This window comes from Vigna angularis, chromosome 1 (genome assembly GCF_016808095.1).
Source record: "Vigna angularis cultivar LongXiaoDou No.4 chromosome 1, ASM1680809v1, whole genome shotgun sequence".
Taxonomy (NCBI): domain Eukaryota; kingdom Viridiplantae; phylum Streptophyta; class Magnoliopsida; order Fabales; family Fabaceae; genus Vigna; species Vigna angularis.
Window position 1 is genome coordinate 7,800,943 of NC_068970.1, and position 17,794 is coordinate 7,818,736.

At 31.9% G+C, this 17,794-nt stretch overlaps 1 protein-coding gene across 1 annotated transcript; it reads right to left on the reverse strand.

The window, feature by feature from the left end:
• Positions 1 to 9,205: 9,205 nt before the first annotated feature.
• On the reverse strand, positions 9,206 to 16,865 carry LOC108323767 (probable aldehyde dehydrogenase). The gene is made up of 16 exons (XM_017556493.2): positions 16,710 to 16,865; positions 15,781 to 15,860; positions 15,233 to 15,336; positions 14,779 to 14,846; positions 14,423 to 14,480; positions 14,165 to 14,278; positions 13,821 to 13,904; positions 12,938 to 13,042; positions 12,498 to 12,611; positions 12,184 to 12,315; positions 11,998 to 12,087; positions 11,761 to 11,850; positions 10,160 to 10,369; positions 9,948 to 10,058; positions 9,616 to 9,695; positions 9,206 to 9,534 (listed from the first exon to the last, which is right to left on the reverse strand). Exons 1-16 carry the CDS (start codon positions 16,790 to 16,792, stop codon positions 9,396 to 9,398), a joined length of 1,662 nt encoding a protein of 553 aa, XP_017411982.1. The 5' UTR covers positions 16,793 to 16,865; the 3' UTR covers positions 9,206 to 9,395.
• Positions 16,866 to 17,794: the final 929 nt, after the last annotated feature.

Genomic DNA, 17,794 nt, shown 5'->3' on the forward strand with positions numbered 1-17,794 from the left:
GATTTTAACATGTAATATTTTCAAATAGCATTAAAGTGATATTGACAGAAAAAATCACATTGATTTTTAAAAAGAAAAAATAAAACTCAATTTGGTGAAATAAATAAATAAATTAAATTGAATAAAAAACAAATATAGAGATGAAAAATAACAAAAAAACTTAGATATATAAACCAATTTACTAATTAAACTTAAAATTTAATTTCAACTCAACTTACTTAAAAAAAATAATTTAAAATTACATTTAAAATAAAAAATCTCACAATCACACTATTGCATTATTTTGGTGTGAATCATCTAGCTATTTGAGTATTTCCGGGCTTGAGTTGAGATAATTTATAAATTCTAAATGTATTTAGTTCAAGTTAGTTTTGTAGGGGAAAATTTTAAAGAAAAAAAAGTTTAATAAATTATTAATTTATTCTTGTATCTAATGCTTGATTTTTTAAAATAATTTGGTTTATTGGTTATTCTTTAATTAGTTTTATAATTAGTATTGGACACTAATAGATATTTAAAATGTAATAATATTTTTAATAAATAGTTTATGTTCATTTTTTAACTAATTATTTTTAACAGTCTATTTTAGAAAAATATACCTAAGGACCATTCTTTAATCACATATAGCAATAAATTTTGTTCTCAAAACTTTTTTTTTCCATTAAACCAAAACCACCGTACTTTAAATTTAAAAGTCAATTAAAATTTCCCATTCAAGATGAAATAGATGACCATATATATTAAGAAAAAACCATATTAACTAGAGTATGACATTTTTTAACAAACAAAATTGTACCTTAATCACCAAACACTATAAGTGAATAGTTATTTGTCCTTTTAAGGACGTCTGTCCTCTTCCGTTAAGAGTTACTATGCACAAAATATTTTAACGCTCAGTTAAATGTATTAGAAGATAATTAATATCATAATAATGGAATGTAATTCATTTATTTTGTATACTATGTTATTTATATAATGTTTTATGAGTTTCTTATCTAAGTGAGTCTCACTCATGTAACTAATAATTTATATTAATCTTTAGTTAATCATACTTTAATATTAAGTCAATTTAATTAATGTTTCGTAAATGTTGATTTCAGTTAATTGTCATATATACAATCAAGTCGTTTTAATGCTGAGTCATAACACGAGGAATATATTTTGGTTGACTGATATGTAACCAACTAAGCTCTTATGTAAAAGTTAAATACAATAGATGTTCTTCAACCTTGTAGTGTATAATAATAATAATAACTAAATATTATTATTATTATTATTATTAAAATTATTATAATGAAAGTTATTTTTAAAATGATTATTGCAATAATGAGATGACCGTGACAATTACTTAATAATAGTAATTAAAATAAATTATTATGATATTTGAGATATTTTAGGTTGTGTTCGCATGAGGGGAATTCACTGTTCACAGTGATTTGCGAGCGACGATGGACAGAGGTGAGCGTGTTCGTTTCAAGCGATTGTCGAAGACGGAAATGGACGGATTTGCGGGATGACACGGTTTCAACGATCTTCGTATAATTGAGATGATTTGCGCGGATTCTTACCCATTTACACATTTGCCCTGCCTCATTTCCGTAATACCGTATACATAATAACATAAAATATTACCCACGTTTGGCATATGCTGCAGTGACATGCTCACTTTTTACTGTTGAAGGATGCGGTTGAAGAGGAAGAAGACAACCATGGTTATGTAAAATACGGTGCAGAGATGTGGCTACGGGTGAAGGAAGTTAAAAGCGAGGGTGGTGTAATCAGTTATTGGAGGGTGTAACCGGTTACGCTGAAGAGGATGAAAACGAAGCCATACGTAATCGTTACGCACTGAGTAACCGGTTACCAGCATTCGAAAATTGGTGGTCCTGTAATTGAAAATGCCGAATGAAGGAGACGAAGGTGGAGCATGGCGGAGCCTGGACGATGCACAGCGGATGGCCTGCAGCTTGTTGTTCTTCTTCACAGACCCGCATGAAGGTGAGGAAGGTGGAGGATGGTGGATGATGGTGGAGGTTGGACGTAGCAGATGATGGGATGCAGGTTGTTGTTGTTGTTGTTGACATACAAGAGTTGAAGGTGACGAAGGTGGATGATGGTGGAGGGTGGAGGATGGAGTCTAGATGGGATCAGAGTGAATCATGCATTATGCGTGAGGAAGGTGAGGATTTACCACAAATTACAACCATAACCTACTGTATTTTTTTGTGTGTTGCAGGTGAAGGAGTTGTGAAGAATGTTGAGGTAGGCGAAGGTGTTGTGAAGAATGTTGAGGTAAGCAAAAACTAGTAGTAGCTAACACAAGAAGGTGCCCTGCAACTGCAAACTGCAATGTACGTTTGCAAAAAGGCAGAAAGTGAAGATGGGAAGGGAAAAGAGGAGGTGGGCACGTAGTGATTTTGGTTGTGCTGCTGTATTGAAGAAAGTAGCTAACGTGGAGAGATTAGGAATGGGGTAGGAGGTGGTAGTGGATGTGTCATAATATACAAGGTAGAAAAGAAGATGGAATATTTATTATCACCGAAGATTTGATACCATGCAAGGTTCAGATTCAACTTATTAAGCTAGTAATAACAATAACCTTAACATAATTATAATATAATATTATAATATAATAATATAATATGAATGTTTATTCAATCTTCAGTGCTTGATTGTGTTGTTACAGTTATTGAGCTCTTTCTTTGGTCATTGCGTGAGTGGTTCATATATATAAATTATTAAGTTCATTATATTTCCGATAATGTATTACATGACTTTAATATATATAAGTTTCTTTGTATGTGACTTATATTTGTATGTCGAATTTTTAAATTTTTTTTAGATCATGTAATATTATAACTTGCTACTTAATTGTGGTTGTTTGATTAATATTAATCATTCTCACTTCAATGACTTATAAATTCACATCACTTCGTACTAAATTATATTACAGTTTAAATTTACATTTTAAAATACATTCATTTTACTACATTATAACTTTTATAATTTTTAAACATTAATTTTAACAATTATTTGTAATTTTTTCCTATTCATAAACATTTTTACAATTAAATATAACATTACAAAATTACATTTTATAATACTTTTATAACTAGGGGCAATTTGGTCATCTTCATTTTCTACCAATTAAACTAATTTTTAAAATATATCACATCAATCAAATCCTACACTAATTCTCATAAACTTTACTTCCAAATCCACTCTCAATTACCCACAAATCCACTCAAAAAAACAACTAAAAAATTACCCTCAAATCCACTCAAATCCATTCAAATCATCTCCCCCAAATCATCTCCCACAAATCACCCCAAAAGAACACACCCTTAGAGATTTTATTTATATTTAACTAACAGTACATTAGCAGTAAATTCATAATTCAAGTCACGTGTGAATTGATATTTAATATTTATCGTAGAAGTTTGGAAGGAAAAAAAATTAAAATTTTGACACATTAGTGCACACTAAATGTAAGGGCGTAGAAAATGTATGTATGTATGCATACATATGTATGTATGCATACATATATATATATATATATATATATATATATATATATATATATATATATATATATATATATATATATATATATATATATATATATGAGGTTTGCTAATTTGTGTATGCCTGTTTTTCAGTTAGTATATTTTAGTAATGTGTATCGAGTTTTAGTAGACAAAAATATCTTTATATATCATGAATTTTAAGTTATTTAATCATTTTCATTTTTAAAACTAAAAAAAAAGAAACCTCAAACTCTTGTTCACCTCTCTCATTCCTCTCAACCATTTCTCTTTCATCTCTCACACTCCAACCTTTTCTCTATCATCCTTACTATAGCCCCAATTGAAAAAAATCAGAAACACTTGTCGTTAAACAATTTGCCTTTGTAAAGAGTTGAGTCATTGACATATTCACCTTCAGACAAAGGTTCATTCAAGATCTCTTCAATTTCACCATCTTCACTAACATCTCTAATTTCACCATCTGCATATATTGAATCATCATCTCTAAAAAAAACCCTCCAGGCCAATTACCAATTCCTTCGGATGTCATTATGCTTGTGAAAATTAGATAAAATTATATACGACAAAAATTATACAATGAAAACTCATTATAAAATCATTTTTTGTAAGAAATTGTTTAACAACGAGTGTTTGTGATTTTTTTCCAGGCCAATTACCAATTCCTTTGATGTCATTATGCTTGTGAAAATTAGATAAAACAAAAATTATAAAATGAAAACTCATTATAAAATCATTTTTTGTAAGAAATTGTTTAAGAGTGAGTATTTCTGATTTTTTTCCAGGTCAATTACCAAAGCCTTTATGCTTGTGAAAATTGGATAAAATTAGATAAGACAAAAATTATAAAATGAAAACTTATTATAAAATCATTTTTTGTAAGATTGTTTAACAGTTAGTGTTTCTGATTTTTTTCAGTTGGGGCTACCATAGGATGACAGAGAAAGATGAAAGAGAAAGAGTTGAGAGGAATGAGGGAGGTGAACAAGGGTTTGGGAGTTTTTTTTTTTTTTTTTTTAGTTTTGAGAATGAAAATTATTGAAATACCCTTAACCTTAAAACTTAGAATCCAAGTTATGTAAGGGTATTTTTGTCTACTAAAACCCGGTACACATTGCTAAAATGTACCAACTGAAAAACAGGCGTGCGCGCGTTACCAAACCCCTATATATATATATATATATATATATATATATATATATATATATATATATATATATATATATATATATATATATATATATATATTAAATAATAAAGAAAAGGATTAAAATGAAGAGAAGAGCTTTTCTTTTATTCTGAAAAGTGTACAATTTAGCAACTTTTCCAAATTCTACTCACTTCTTCTAAAATCACTCTCTCTCTCTGGAAAGTTGCTTCCCATTCTCTCTGTCTTCTCTATACCATTCCCTCACATTCAGTCATTGCATGTTTGATTAGGTGGTGCTCAAGTGACCGCGGCGTAGAGAGCTTCGCAACCATCCGATTAGATTCTCGTTCTTCAGCGGGTAAGTCGTTTCCCCTTTTCCCTCCTCTTTTGGGAACCTAGGGCATGTAATTAGAAACCTTCTCCTTCAATTTCTTGTCAAAAATTAGCTCTAAAGAGCTGTTCTATCACCCATTGGGTGGTTTGTAGGGTTTGGTTGAGTTCTTGCGGAGTCAAGCACTATTGAATCAAGTTGTGAGCTTAGTTGTGAAACCCTAAGGTAAGGGGAGCTAGAATACTTCTTTAAATTGCTTGCATGAGGTGTATGTATATTGGATTCTGAATTGGTGCACTATTTGGAGTTGTATTTTGCGTTTTGAGTATGTTGTATTGTATGTGTTGATATGTGAAATCCATGAAACTGTGTTGAGTTGTTTGGAATTGATTTGGATGGGATTGAATTGCTATAATTGACCAATTGGAAGTGATTTAAGTGTGAAATCTGGTATATTTTTGGTTGGATAAAAATTTGGAGTTTTGTGGTTTTTAAGTCACTTTGAGAGGAAGTGAGGTAGTGATTTTGGGCATTTGGGGTCTAAAGCGCAACTGGGTTGTTAGGGCAGTCTTAGCCACCGTAATGTGACTTGTTTGAGTCACTAAATTGATCAAACTAGGTGCAAAGCCGTGGGATTGGGTTTTGGGTCCCTAGGTTGGGAAAATTGATGTTTTAGAGTTGAATTTGAGTTTTAATCACTTTAGAATGGTAATAGGAATGTTTAGAATCATTTAGCTAAGTTTAATTAAGTGTAAAACAAGAATTAAGGGTGTTAGAAGTTAGTAAAAATGGTTAGAAATGGTCATGTTGTATTCTGCTCATAATTATGCAGAATTCTACAGAATTATGCAGAACGCTGCAGTTGACCGTTCGGTCTTGTGCTACTCTCGGTCATAATTGGGTTGGTTTTTTTTGAGTCTTACCAGTTCATGACCGTTCGGTCTCTTAATGAGTGTTCGGTTTTGTACTGACACTCGGTCTCAAAGTTCTAAGTGTTCGACCAAAGCTCTAAGTGCTCGGCCAAAGCTCATAGCGTTCGGCCAAAGCTCTAAGTGTTCGGCCAAAGCTCATAGTGGTTCGGCCAAAGCTCATAGCGTTCGGCCAAAGCTCTAAGTGCTCGACCAAAGCTCATAGCGTTCGACCAAAGCTCTAAGTGCTCGGCCAAAGCTCACAGCGTTCGGCCAAAGCTCCTAGCGTTCGGTTTAGGGATGACAATTTTACCCGCGAGCACGGGTATCCGCGGGTAAAATCCGCGGCGGGTAGTAACTATCCGCGGATATTTACTACCCACAGGTAACAGGTGGCGGGTATTTTAATACCTGCTTCTAAACGGGTCGGGTACGGGTAGTATATTATCCGCCCCGCGGGTACCCGTTACCCGCAAAAAATTAAAAAGAAATAATTTATATATTTTTTAATTAAACTTAATTAAAAATAAAATAAAATTATATTTTATTAGTTTAAATTTAATTAAAATTAAATTTTAATTTACATTTAATTTAATTTATATATTATATATATATATATTTGTATTTTTATTTAAATTTTATTTTTAAAATGTATTAAATATTTTTTTTTGCGGGTATCCGCGGGTTTTAAAATACCTGCGGGTATTTTTTAAACGGGTACCCAGCGGGTAGCGGGTATGATTTTATCCGGCGGGTCGGGTTGCGGGTAGGCACTACCCATGCCTGACCCGACTCGTTGCCATCCCTAGTTCGGTTCAAGTTCTTTAGCTATTGTTTTGGGTAAATTAAGTGTGTGTGATGATTTCCGTGTAAAGTATGATTGTTGTAATGTGGTTAAATTGAAAGTATGTGAAGGTATGATGTATTGTTGTGTTGAAAGTGAAAAGTATGGTTGATGAACGTAATTTAATGGATCTCAAAGGAGGTTACATGGTGGTGCCTTATGTTATTGGACGTAATTTCATGGATCTCAAAGGGAGGTTACATGGTGGTGCCCTATATTATTGGACGTAATTCCATGATCTTCAAGGAGAAGATTCATGGTGGTGCCCTTAGTGTTTAGAATGATTTGCATGGTAGCTCAGTCTTGGGGGTTATCCTGAAACTACAATGGTAGCCCTATATTATTGGACGTAATTCCATGATCTTCAAGGAGAAGATTCATGGTGGTGCCCTTAGTGTTTAGAATGATTTGCATGGTAGCTCAGTATTGGGGGTTATCCTGAAACTACAATGGTCAATCATTCTCAAGTAGAGAGGATTGAATCATGTCGTGAGTAATAGCAGGAGGTCCTAGTCTTGGATGCTTCTAGTATGGCCTAAGGTGAGTGATAACGGACTAACATCGTGAGTGTGGTAAGGTGAAACCCATTGGCAATGACTTTTCAAAGCAGTAGAGGTCACCACGAGTGGATGACCCGCCATAGCTCGACAATCATTCTAGTCCGGACGAGTCAAGTTTAAAGTGAAACAAGTCTTGATGGTGTAGTCTAATATATATATGCTTTGATTTGCATGTTGTGTGTGATTGTATAATATGATTTTTATACCTAGCTCACCCTTGTTTATGTGTTTGTGTGTTGTTTGTGTATGCTTTTCTTTTGCAATGATCATCCACTTGGATGTGAGTAGATGTTGAAGAGGTGTTCCTGGAGCAAGTGCTGGAGGACGGGGATGCTGCAGCTTAGTACTTCTAGGGTCTTCATTAAGTTGTATTATTTTGAAAATACTCTATAGTAGTCCTTTATGTTTAAGTTTTCAAATTCTGGTGATGTTTTGGATGACTGTAACCTTAACTGAACTGCCAGTCTTACTCCAACTATTTTATTATATTAAGATGATGACGTCTATAATATATGATGCTTGCTTTATAATTGGGATGTCACACTAAACAACATTTATGTGTTGCATTTTGAGTACGATAAAATAAATTAGTATGATTATTAATATATATACAAAAATACATTTACTTTTTTGAAATTTTGATTAGTTAATTAATATTTATCATATATTAAATAATTTTATTATAATTTCCTTAATTAAATCTTAATTTATAAATATTAGTAATTTAAGTTATGATATTATTGTTTTTAAATTTTCAATTCATTTACAATTATTTGTAGTTATTTTTTTGGTTTGTGTTTGTCAGGCATGACTATAATTTTCACTTTCATTTTTTATTCATTTTCAATAAAATTTAATCTTTTATTATTATTATTTTTCTCTCTAGAAAATGACAATTTAAAAGTGATACTAATTTAAAAAGAGTGAGATCCAATTATTTTATTAAAGAAATCATAGCTAATTTAAAAACGAATATTTTTAGACTGCTCCCTTATCATTCTCACCAGTTGCTATATAATCTCTTTTGATCTATAAGTTTGCCGTTGTGCATTATTTGCAATTTTTCGTCTCCTTGCACTACAGAATTCAAGGTGAAACATACTCTGAGCCATACATAGAAATATCATTATAATTATTTAAAGTTATTCAAAAATAATTATTGTGTAAAAAATATTAATTTAACTTTTAATCAAACTCTTCCCTTTTTTTTCAATCGTTTAGAAAAAAAAAAGTTTAAAAACTAAACACAAATAATTGTCAATGGATAGTGATATATTGACATTCATAAAAAAAACATTTACTTAACAATTCAAGACAATAATATATTAATTAAATATATCTTAATTTTAATTTAAATTTTCAATTCATATTATTATATCATAGACCATAATTTATTAATACATCTTTTTTATATTTAACCTACAAATATAAATTATTATTGTATTGTAATATAATATTTTGTTGAAAAGTCTAAGTGAGAAGAAAAATATCTTTTAGTGAATAGTAGTATCAAAATACATTTTTACATATATTATTAAAATAAGTTGTAAGGTGAGTGAATTTCTTCTTTTTGAGGGTATGAAAGTATTATTTTTCGTTGACAACCTTAAGAGGGAGTTAAAGTATTATTCTGTAAAGAAATTTGTCGATTATTAAACACCAGAAACTTCTGAAGCCAAAAGGTAAATTTCCTTTCGTCCTTTCATAATATTAGTTTGACATATTTTTAGTCAGAAACTTCAAATTTAGATTGTGCAAAAGAAGTACCTATCCAATCCTTTAGATTGTTTAGACATTCATGGTTTATTCTAGTCTGTTTGGTATCAATGAAAGTTCTTTTCCATTTTATCATGTCAGAACCTCAACCTATGATAAGCACAATATATTAATAATTAAAAAAGCCTAATCAAAATTCGATTTCCATAAACTTATTTAAAAATCTAGAAATGTAGTGCGGGTCACACGACATAACCTACCCATTTACAATCCTAATCTCAATGTTTCTGTCAGAAATAGAATCCTTGCATTCCTCCTTTTATTGCCATAGGAATCTGTTTTCAAGTGGATGGAGGAATTTCCCAATTCTTTGGCACCGGCCCATAATCATAGATAACTTCTCTGTGACAAGACCATACAAGTTTTATGGCCTCTGGTGTTCCAATTCCCGCGCCTCTTGCATCACCGGCGGGTCCAAACCTGTAATGAAATTGTTATTTTCAGCACATCATAAGTTATTTGTTCACAAGTACGATAATTTAAAAAAAAAAATCAATTTACCAGTGATTCTGTGGTGCTCCGGTAGTTCTTGCTCTTAAACCAGCATAAGTAGTACCATTTACCGACTTGCCAATAACTTCCTGCAAATTTCAGAAAATTTCATATCATACTTGTTTATGTGCTCTCCAAACAAGTTATCTAAACTTTGGAGTTGAACTCCAATTACCACAAAATTCCTGCAGGCAATTTGACCTATTACAGAATATACTTTTACGTATGTGCAAGCCCAATAGCCAAACCTCTAATTTTGTCTCATAAATCAAATATGAAAACGCAATGAGTAAATTATTTTATGACTATAATCATTTGAAAATAACTGATGAAATTCTTACCTGCAAAAATAAAGGATCGTTTGAAACTACAGCAGCTGTTAAATGGTTATGCATTCTTTCCAAAGCATCCAATACAACTGATAGTTCACTATTTTTGTAATCAGTAATAACCTGAAAAAATATAAAAAGAAATTATTTACGTAGCGATAGAATAAACTGGTATATCTTTTTTTCAAACTTTATTTTCATATATTTAGTCTCTCTTTGCATACCTGAAACGGTCCAAATATTTCTTTTGTCACAAGCTCAAAATTCTTATCTTTCATAATTTCTTCAAGAGGAACATAAACAGCTGTTGGTTTAATCGCACCATAAATAGACGGAATCGAATGATCCTCCAGAGGTTGACCTCCGAAAAGCAGCTTTGATCCTGGTATCTCAAGCAATTTATTGACATGTTCAAGCATTGAATCAGTAGTAACCTGCATATATAAGAAGAAAAAAATCATCAAGAACTCCAAATCAAGTAAATTAAACAGCAAATAAATATTAGAGCATCCTATTTGGATGCCAGATAAATAGTTTCCACAAATTTTCTTTTTGAATATACAAAGGTTAAACCTTCATTAGTAATGTCAAATTAATATACTAAAAACGGGTCTAAATGGCTATCAGGGCAAATCAATGTCATAGCTGGTAACATGTGGTAGTTAACCTGCAAGCAAACCCTTCTGTTTTCCTCCCCCTCACGCCTCTACCTTTTTTAATCATTACAGAAAGCATGGATAGCTTGCATTTTGTAAATGTTAAGTAAAGGGATTCAAGGATGACAATTGAAACTACTACATTGCACGTATAATACATTCATATAATTAAATAATTAAATTTTAAATGTATTACAAAGTGGTTGAACTTTCATCTACTTCAAGAGAAAATTTCCATCAATTAAGTATCAACGCTTTTATTTGTTTCATATATTGGCATCCAGTACATACTTTTGGATACTTCACCTATTTGAATATGAGAAATGAGACATAGAAAGCATGTATGTATAATATAGAACGTAAAAATATTATCTCTTCATGAAATAAAAAAAGTAAACTGTCCGTTGTATGGATGGTTTCTTGAAATGAATGAAGTTTATAGTATTCTTATGATAGAAATACGAAGCATTTATGGTGACAGATACTTATAACTCTTTTACTGTTAGTAATTTTCAAGAAGTCTGTTCTTGCTTTAAATTTTCAAAATTAAAATTAAATATTTATTTATTATGTTTTATATATATGTAGATATTTATCCTACTCGTTTCATCCTATAAAATTTTAGAATAATTGTATTGTTGTACCAGATGCATACTATATTTTTAGTGTTTTTAAATTTGGAGTGAAATGTTGGAACGGTAACTGAACCTATAACCGGTTCAGCTTGTCTTTCAAACGGGAATTGCATTCAACTTGTTTTACTCGGCTCCAGGGAGAATCACTTTTTAAATTCTAAAATTTGAAGTAAAAGAATTTAGTGAATGGAGTGGGAATCAAGCACCAGTTCTACATAACGTAAATGAATTTATAACCACCAAGCTAAGACATTTGATTGGAAAGTATATGAAAATTAATTTATATACTAAATTTTCTCCACAATTTATATTTTTAATAAATATCGGTTCATGTATTTTAAGCAATGGCCTACTGGTTCACAGTAAGTATTGACTTGGTACCTTGACTGAGCCGATGATAAGTCCAGTTTTGATAACATTGCATATATTATGCATCATAGATTGTCACAAACTTCGAGCAGATCACAAAATACCTTAAATGTGAAATCCTGGTTCAATTACAAAAAGAAAAAATGACAGACATGTAATACTTACTGTGAGGACTGGGCCGATTGTCAAGTCTGTCAGCTTTCTTCTTTCTGCAAGATCTTTCAACTTTGATAGCAACGAAGTTTTAGACCAGTTCTGAACCAGAGAGATTGAGACCGTGAAGTTAGTAAAGACACAATACATCAGTGAATTTTACAAATACTAAGCCGATGTACATTTCACGGTAGTTCTAAGGGACATTTAAAAATGAACAAAACTCTCAAGATAGCCAATATGACAAACCTCATGCATAAATAATAATGACTGAGCCGAGCATTTCTGACCACTGCATGCATATGCATCTTGATCACATACCCACGCAATGTAATCTTCCTAAACCAAGAAACCATAGAGAAACTATTATAGAACTGAAAATTGAATTAGTGCCTTTATGATATCCAAAAAAAAAAAACAAAAATCGCAAGAAACCTGATGGACATCAGGACCCAGTATTTTCCAGTCAAATCCAGCATCTTCCAGTTTAACACGGCCCTTCAAATCAACTGCCAACTTCTCAGCCACTCTTGAACTACCAGTAAAAAGGGTCATTCGTGGATTTCCCTGTATATTTAATACTACTTCATGATCCAATACCATATTACAAAAGGAAGATCTGACCATGTACCAATATCATCCAACAAAATTATAAACAGAGATCAATATAAGTTAACATGGAGATCACCATGAAATAGAATCATAAATATAATCCTCTACAAATAAAAAGCATTCGATGAATAAACAACCTCCAGCAACAGCTTGTTCATTGTCTTCCCATCTGAATTTATGAAGTCAACATCTTCCACAGGTAAGCCACAGGAATGAAGCAGGCGCAACATTTGTTCCATGACAATGCTCACCTATAACAATAGTGTCAATAATACTCAGTATTATATAAGCACAAAGATTTAAACGTTGAAAGCATATAAAAATTAAGATTTCAGAAAGCAAACAGTTTGAAAGAGCCAAAACAAGAATGTGAAAAAGCAATAAATCCAATGGTTTCTTTAGGCATGAACCCCTCCCCAACACACATAAATGCACACATCTAAATAACATCGCATCACAACTATTTTCATAATAACTGATTGCAATTAATATTTTGCATCCTTAAAGCTAGCCCTGTATGAATTTTGAATTAGATGAAATGTCATAGTATCCAAAAATCATTTCCAAAAGAACTCACCTTGCTATCAACTTTAAGGACTGGTTTGTTGCCCATATAAAGTGCACCCATCAATTGAAGAACAGGAATCTCTAAGGGAAAATTAAAAGGAGTAATAATTGCCACCTACAGAACACACTTCCAGATTTAGTATTACAACAAGAGTAAAAGGTAAATGTTTATGGTGTGCGAAAAAAAAAATCTAAATCAGGCACTCATGATAAAACTCAAACTTCTCCTCGTTGCATCATTAATCTAAGCAAAATTCAATTCAACATCAGTAAGCGTCTTATTATTTTTAATGTCTCTTCATGAGTAGAAGTCAAGTCACATCTATAAAACATAAACTTTTTTTGCAGAAAACAAAAAACGACCTTTGATCAAAGATGGCAATAAGAGCATAAGAGACTTGAAGTTTTCTAGTAGGTAAAAATACCTGAATTCTGGGTTTTGCCTTATTATCACATGTAACTTATTGAAATTCCATGCAATATTAATTTTTTCCATTTTGGGATAAAATACCTAAAGAACCAAAGGGAAATCAGCCACTCCTGCCAAGGTCATCGATGTACATGGGCTTATGCAACTGAATTAATATATTAACAGTTACACCATAATCGACCTTTTAAATAATAACTTGAAGTCACAGAATTATTACATTTTGCTACGTTTTATATGGGAATAATTGCTTTTATTTTTCATTTAATCCATCTCTTAGAGCACACTTAACCAATTACTTATAAACTGACTAGTGTGACAAAAGGTAACTGATAATTTTGATGCACCAAACAAAAACACTGTTTATGATAAAATGATAGACTCATTTTTTGCCTTTCGTAGTATGATAGCATAACACACATATCAACTATAATCATGACAGAACTAAACAAAACATAATCCTTACAGGACCATATGGCCAACGAAAACCATGACTTTGCTGCCCAAGATGATTTCCAGGTACAGCAAAAGACCTCGCTAGGAAACGAACCTGTCAAGATTTTGTTGAAATGAAACAACAAAGAAGAAATCATTACAGGAATTGTGAGCTTATGTATCAGTGTCTCTCCACATATGCATACATCAGTGTTATATTTTTCCATTAAAAAATGAGGAATCTAGGTATCAACAAAAGATAGGAAATTGATCAATATCGATCAGTCAATGGGTAATTTAGATTCGTCCATCATTCCACACAAAAAATTGCATAATTTTACTTATTTAGCACTAGCATGTCTTATTTTGATATACCTGATCCCCGCAAAAGTTCTCTAGAAACTTTTGTGTCACGTACACTTCCCCAAAAGCCTGCTGGTAGCTCTTTGGAGAAACTCTTTGAATTAACCTCGTAAAAAAATCTGAAACCTGAAGGTCATGTAGTATAAATTATTCAAAGCATTCAACTAAAGAAGAAAAAGTTGACGTTGAATACTGCAGGTAACAATACATAATAAAGTAGCATTAAATGAATAATGATAAAGTTAAAAAAATATTTCTTTAGTTTGAAACCTTAGGAAGTGATAGCATGTGAGCTGCCTTAGTAGATATATCTCCATACATGAGATATCTGCAAAAAGTTTATAGCAAAAGCCAAATTAAATATCATAAAGATAGTCAAAATAAGAACATAAGAATTGATATCATGCACTAATGCATAAAATACTAGTAACTGAAATGCCCAAGTTAGTTGCTTTTTTGGAGTGAAAATGAAAGTTGGGACAAAAAGGTCTAGGATGAGTTTCCCGTCAATTTATTTTAACTTTTGACCAAGACAAACATAAATCTAACAAATAAAGCATATATTTATATGTTTATATTTCTACAAAGAAAATGAAGAAGAGATACAAAGGAATCTCTGCACCTACCGCTCGGGTGCCTTAAAAGGATTGTGTACACCATGCTTGGGACAGCTGGACAAGCTTTGCACAAAAGGCTGATACGTCCAACAAAAGGAAAAATTTAGTCAATATCTCAGTCACAAACTACTGTTGAATTCCTATCAAGTACCAACTCAAGTATAGCCTTCGAATAGAAATTTATTTCTTTTCAGTTTTCACAAGCTGACAGCCCTGCCTCACAAACAGAGATTCAAGGTTTGAACTTGCTCCTCCTATTCAAAAAAATAGGTGTGGAGTGTGGTGACTAATAAACCCCCGTAATTTCTTAGTTTGATGGATGAGTAAGTAATAAAAATAACACAGCCTCCAACATATAAAGCAGAATTCTCATTAAGTAGAAGCTCTTTTTTGTGCAATAAATGGAACATATTTCAAAATAAATATTGGTTAACAAGGCAAATAATACATTACAGGGATGCACCTGAATGCCTGTTTCGTCAACTTCAGCAACATTAATAAATGCGTCTCCATTTAGGGGATCTACAATTGTATTCCACTTTGAAGATCCTACCCATTTACCTTGCACTGAAAGTGGAGATAAGATAATACACTCATAGTGATAGCCAACAAATCAAAGCACGAGTTTGATAATAAAAAAAATGAATGTATTGGTAAATATGTGGAACAGAAATTTACGATAGCACTCGCTAACATTCAGATTTTGATACATAGAAGAATTATGAGAAAAAACATTCAGGAATCCTTTCGTTTCCATAGCATATCAAATTCTTTGATGAACATAATATTTAACAGATTGCTTTTGAATTTGAAAGATACTTGATAAGCAGGTTTGACACCTTGCAGACGGAATCATGAAAAATGTAGATAGAAAAGGATTTAACCGCAGATTATGATGGTAATCCTTTTCCAATCATGGATCACCTAATTTATCACAAAGTACTATGACATTCATAAGAGTACTAATGCCTATCTACAAAGAACAAAAACATCAAACGTTAGGATCCATACCCAGGTTCAAAACTTCAGCAGGCTTAGAACCCGACACCTCTTCTGCTTCTACAGTTGCAAATTGCAATGAATGAACACATCTACAACATAATGTAAAAAAAAATGAATTCAGCGCACAGAAAACACAAAAGACTTCTGTTAAAATCTAATGAAATAAAGTAATGAACAGATAGTGTAAGATTGCGTAAAACAAAATATGACGAAAAAAATGAAATTCCTATTAAAGCGCTCTATCTTTGGATTTTTATTTTTAAGAAGTGAATTAGATGGAATTACAGAACGACTTTGACAGCATTTCTATAAGTTATTTAACTAAACAATATAAAATAATACAATGTTCCAGATGCTCTTGACCTAAATTCCAAAAAATTATCTAACCCAGTCAGTTTGAATAGATATTGCAGATCAAGATGGAGTGATTATGTTACAAATAAATCAATGAATCGACTTTCTAATTTTAGCCTTGCTAATTTCTGGACGGCGCTCAGCTTCGGAAATGACAAACTAAATGCCTTCTTCCTAAATCCTTAGTTACTCGGACAATATTTATATGCAGAACTAACATTCTAAAATGTTCTGTAACAAAAGGTTTATCCTCGTTGTAAGTAGAAAACGACTTAACCATAAACGCACAAGGTTTTTTTTTTCTCTTCTGTTGAGAGAAACTTTAATGCATGTGAGAATAAAAATTTCTAACATCGTTTAACCAGAGAAACCAAGTGTATCGTCGAAAGAATGAAATTTCCAATGAGCACATTTCAACCGTTTCACAGACAACAAGCGATGATTTCATCCAAGTCACAGAACAGGCTGAGTATCGAATCGATTAACGATTGAAGTGGTTAAATATCAGAAACTAAACGAGGATCCGCGATTGAACAAACTCGGATCTATGGCGAGTCAATTCCAGGGGAAATAGAAGGAGATACCTAGAGAAACTGAATGCAGCAAAACCGTTGTGGTTGCGTGAAGTCGAAACCCTAGCTGCTCTATTAACCAAAAGCTTCAACATTTTGATCGCTGAGTATCTTCCTACAACACTCACTGGCTTTCAGTTTAGTTTGTAACGTTAGTGTGAGGCTATCTTCTATATATGCGTGCAAGAATACAGAAAAAAAAAGTAGCAAGAAAACCCCACGTGTTGAACACGTACAGGTGAGTACACGTGGAGATATCATCGGTCCCGCAACAGATTTGAAAGACTAGCGATTTCCTTTTTCCTAAAATAACTTATATTTTCTAGGTTTCTGTTTTCTTTCAATAAATATCTCTATTTAGTCTAATTTTCTTTTCTCGGAAGAGCAGAAAAAATAATTCTAGTCTAACATCTCACAAAACAATATCTTATGAAAGATTTAATATCACAAAAACGTGTTAATCTATAACAATTTATATGTTTATTTTTGTTTATAATTATATTCTTTTAAATATTTAAAATTTTATTTTATATATGTTTATTAGAAATAACAAATGAATTTATTCTTGTTTAGACGAAAAATAAAGGTATAGATAAATTTTTAAAATAAATATACACATACATGTCTCGTTTTCATATATATATATATTGTCGCAACCAGAATCGCGATGGGACGAGGATCCGAAAAGAAAAACTTAATTTTGAAAAAGAGATTTGGAGTCGCCACCATAGTTTATTCTGGAAAACTACGGAAAAATCATAAAATGATAAGGCATGGTCTATTAGAACTAGATTCTTGGTTCGGGAGTCGGTTACGTGTAGGGAAGGTATTAGCACCCTACAACGCCTGCCTTAAAGCAGTACCTTTAATTAAATATGCGAATATGATGTGGTTTTCAAAATGTTTAACTTTCCCTAAAAATAAAATTCTAAAACATATTTTTTAGTTTTTTGGGCCCGACAAGGATTGACCTTTCTCCTACGTATTCTCATTCAGAATGAGAAATCAGGGTTCCGTAGTTCGTTTGAAACTGCTTGAAAATTTTGTTTGAAAATAGTTTGAGAGATTTGTTTGAGAATGATTTTGGATAAATTTGG

Coding starts and splice junctions, on each gene's coding strand:
- LOC108323767 (XM_017556493.2), bottom strand. CDS start 16,792: ATGTTGAAGCTTTTGGTTAATAGAGCAGCTAGGGTTTCGACTTCACGC. Junction 12,088..12,183: donor TGGGTCCTGATGTCCATCAG/GTTTCTTGCGAT, acceptor TTCTTGGTTTAG/GAAGATTACATTGCGTGGGT. Junction 11,851..11,997: donor CATTATTATTTATGCATGAG/GTTTGTCATATT, acceptor TCTCTGGTTCAG/AACTGGTCTAAAACTTCGTT.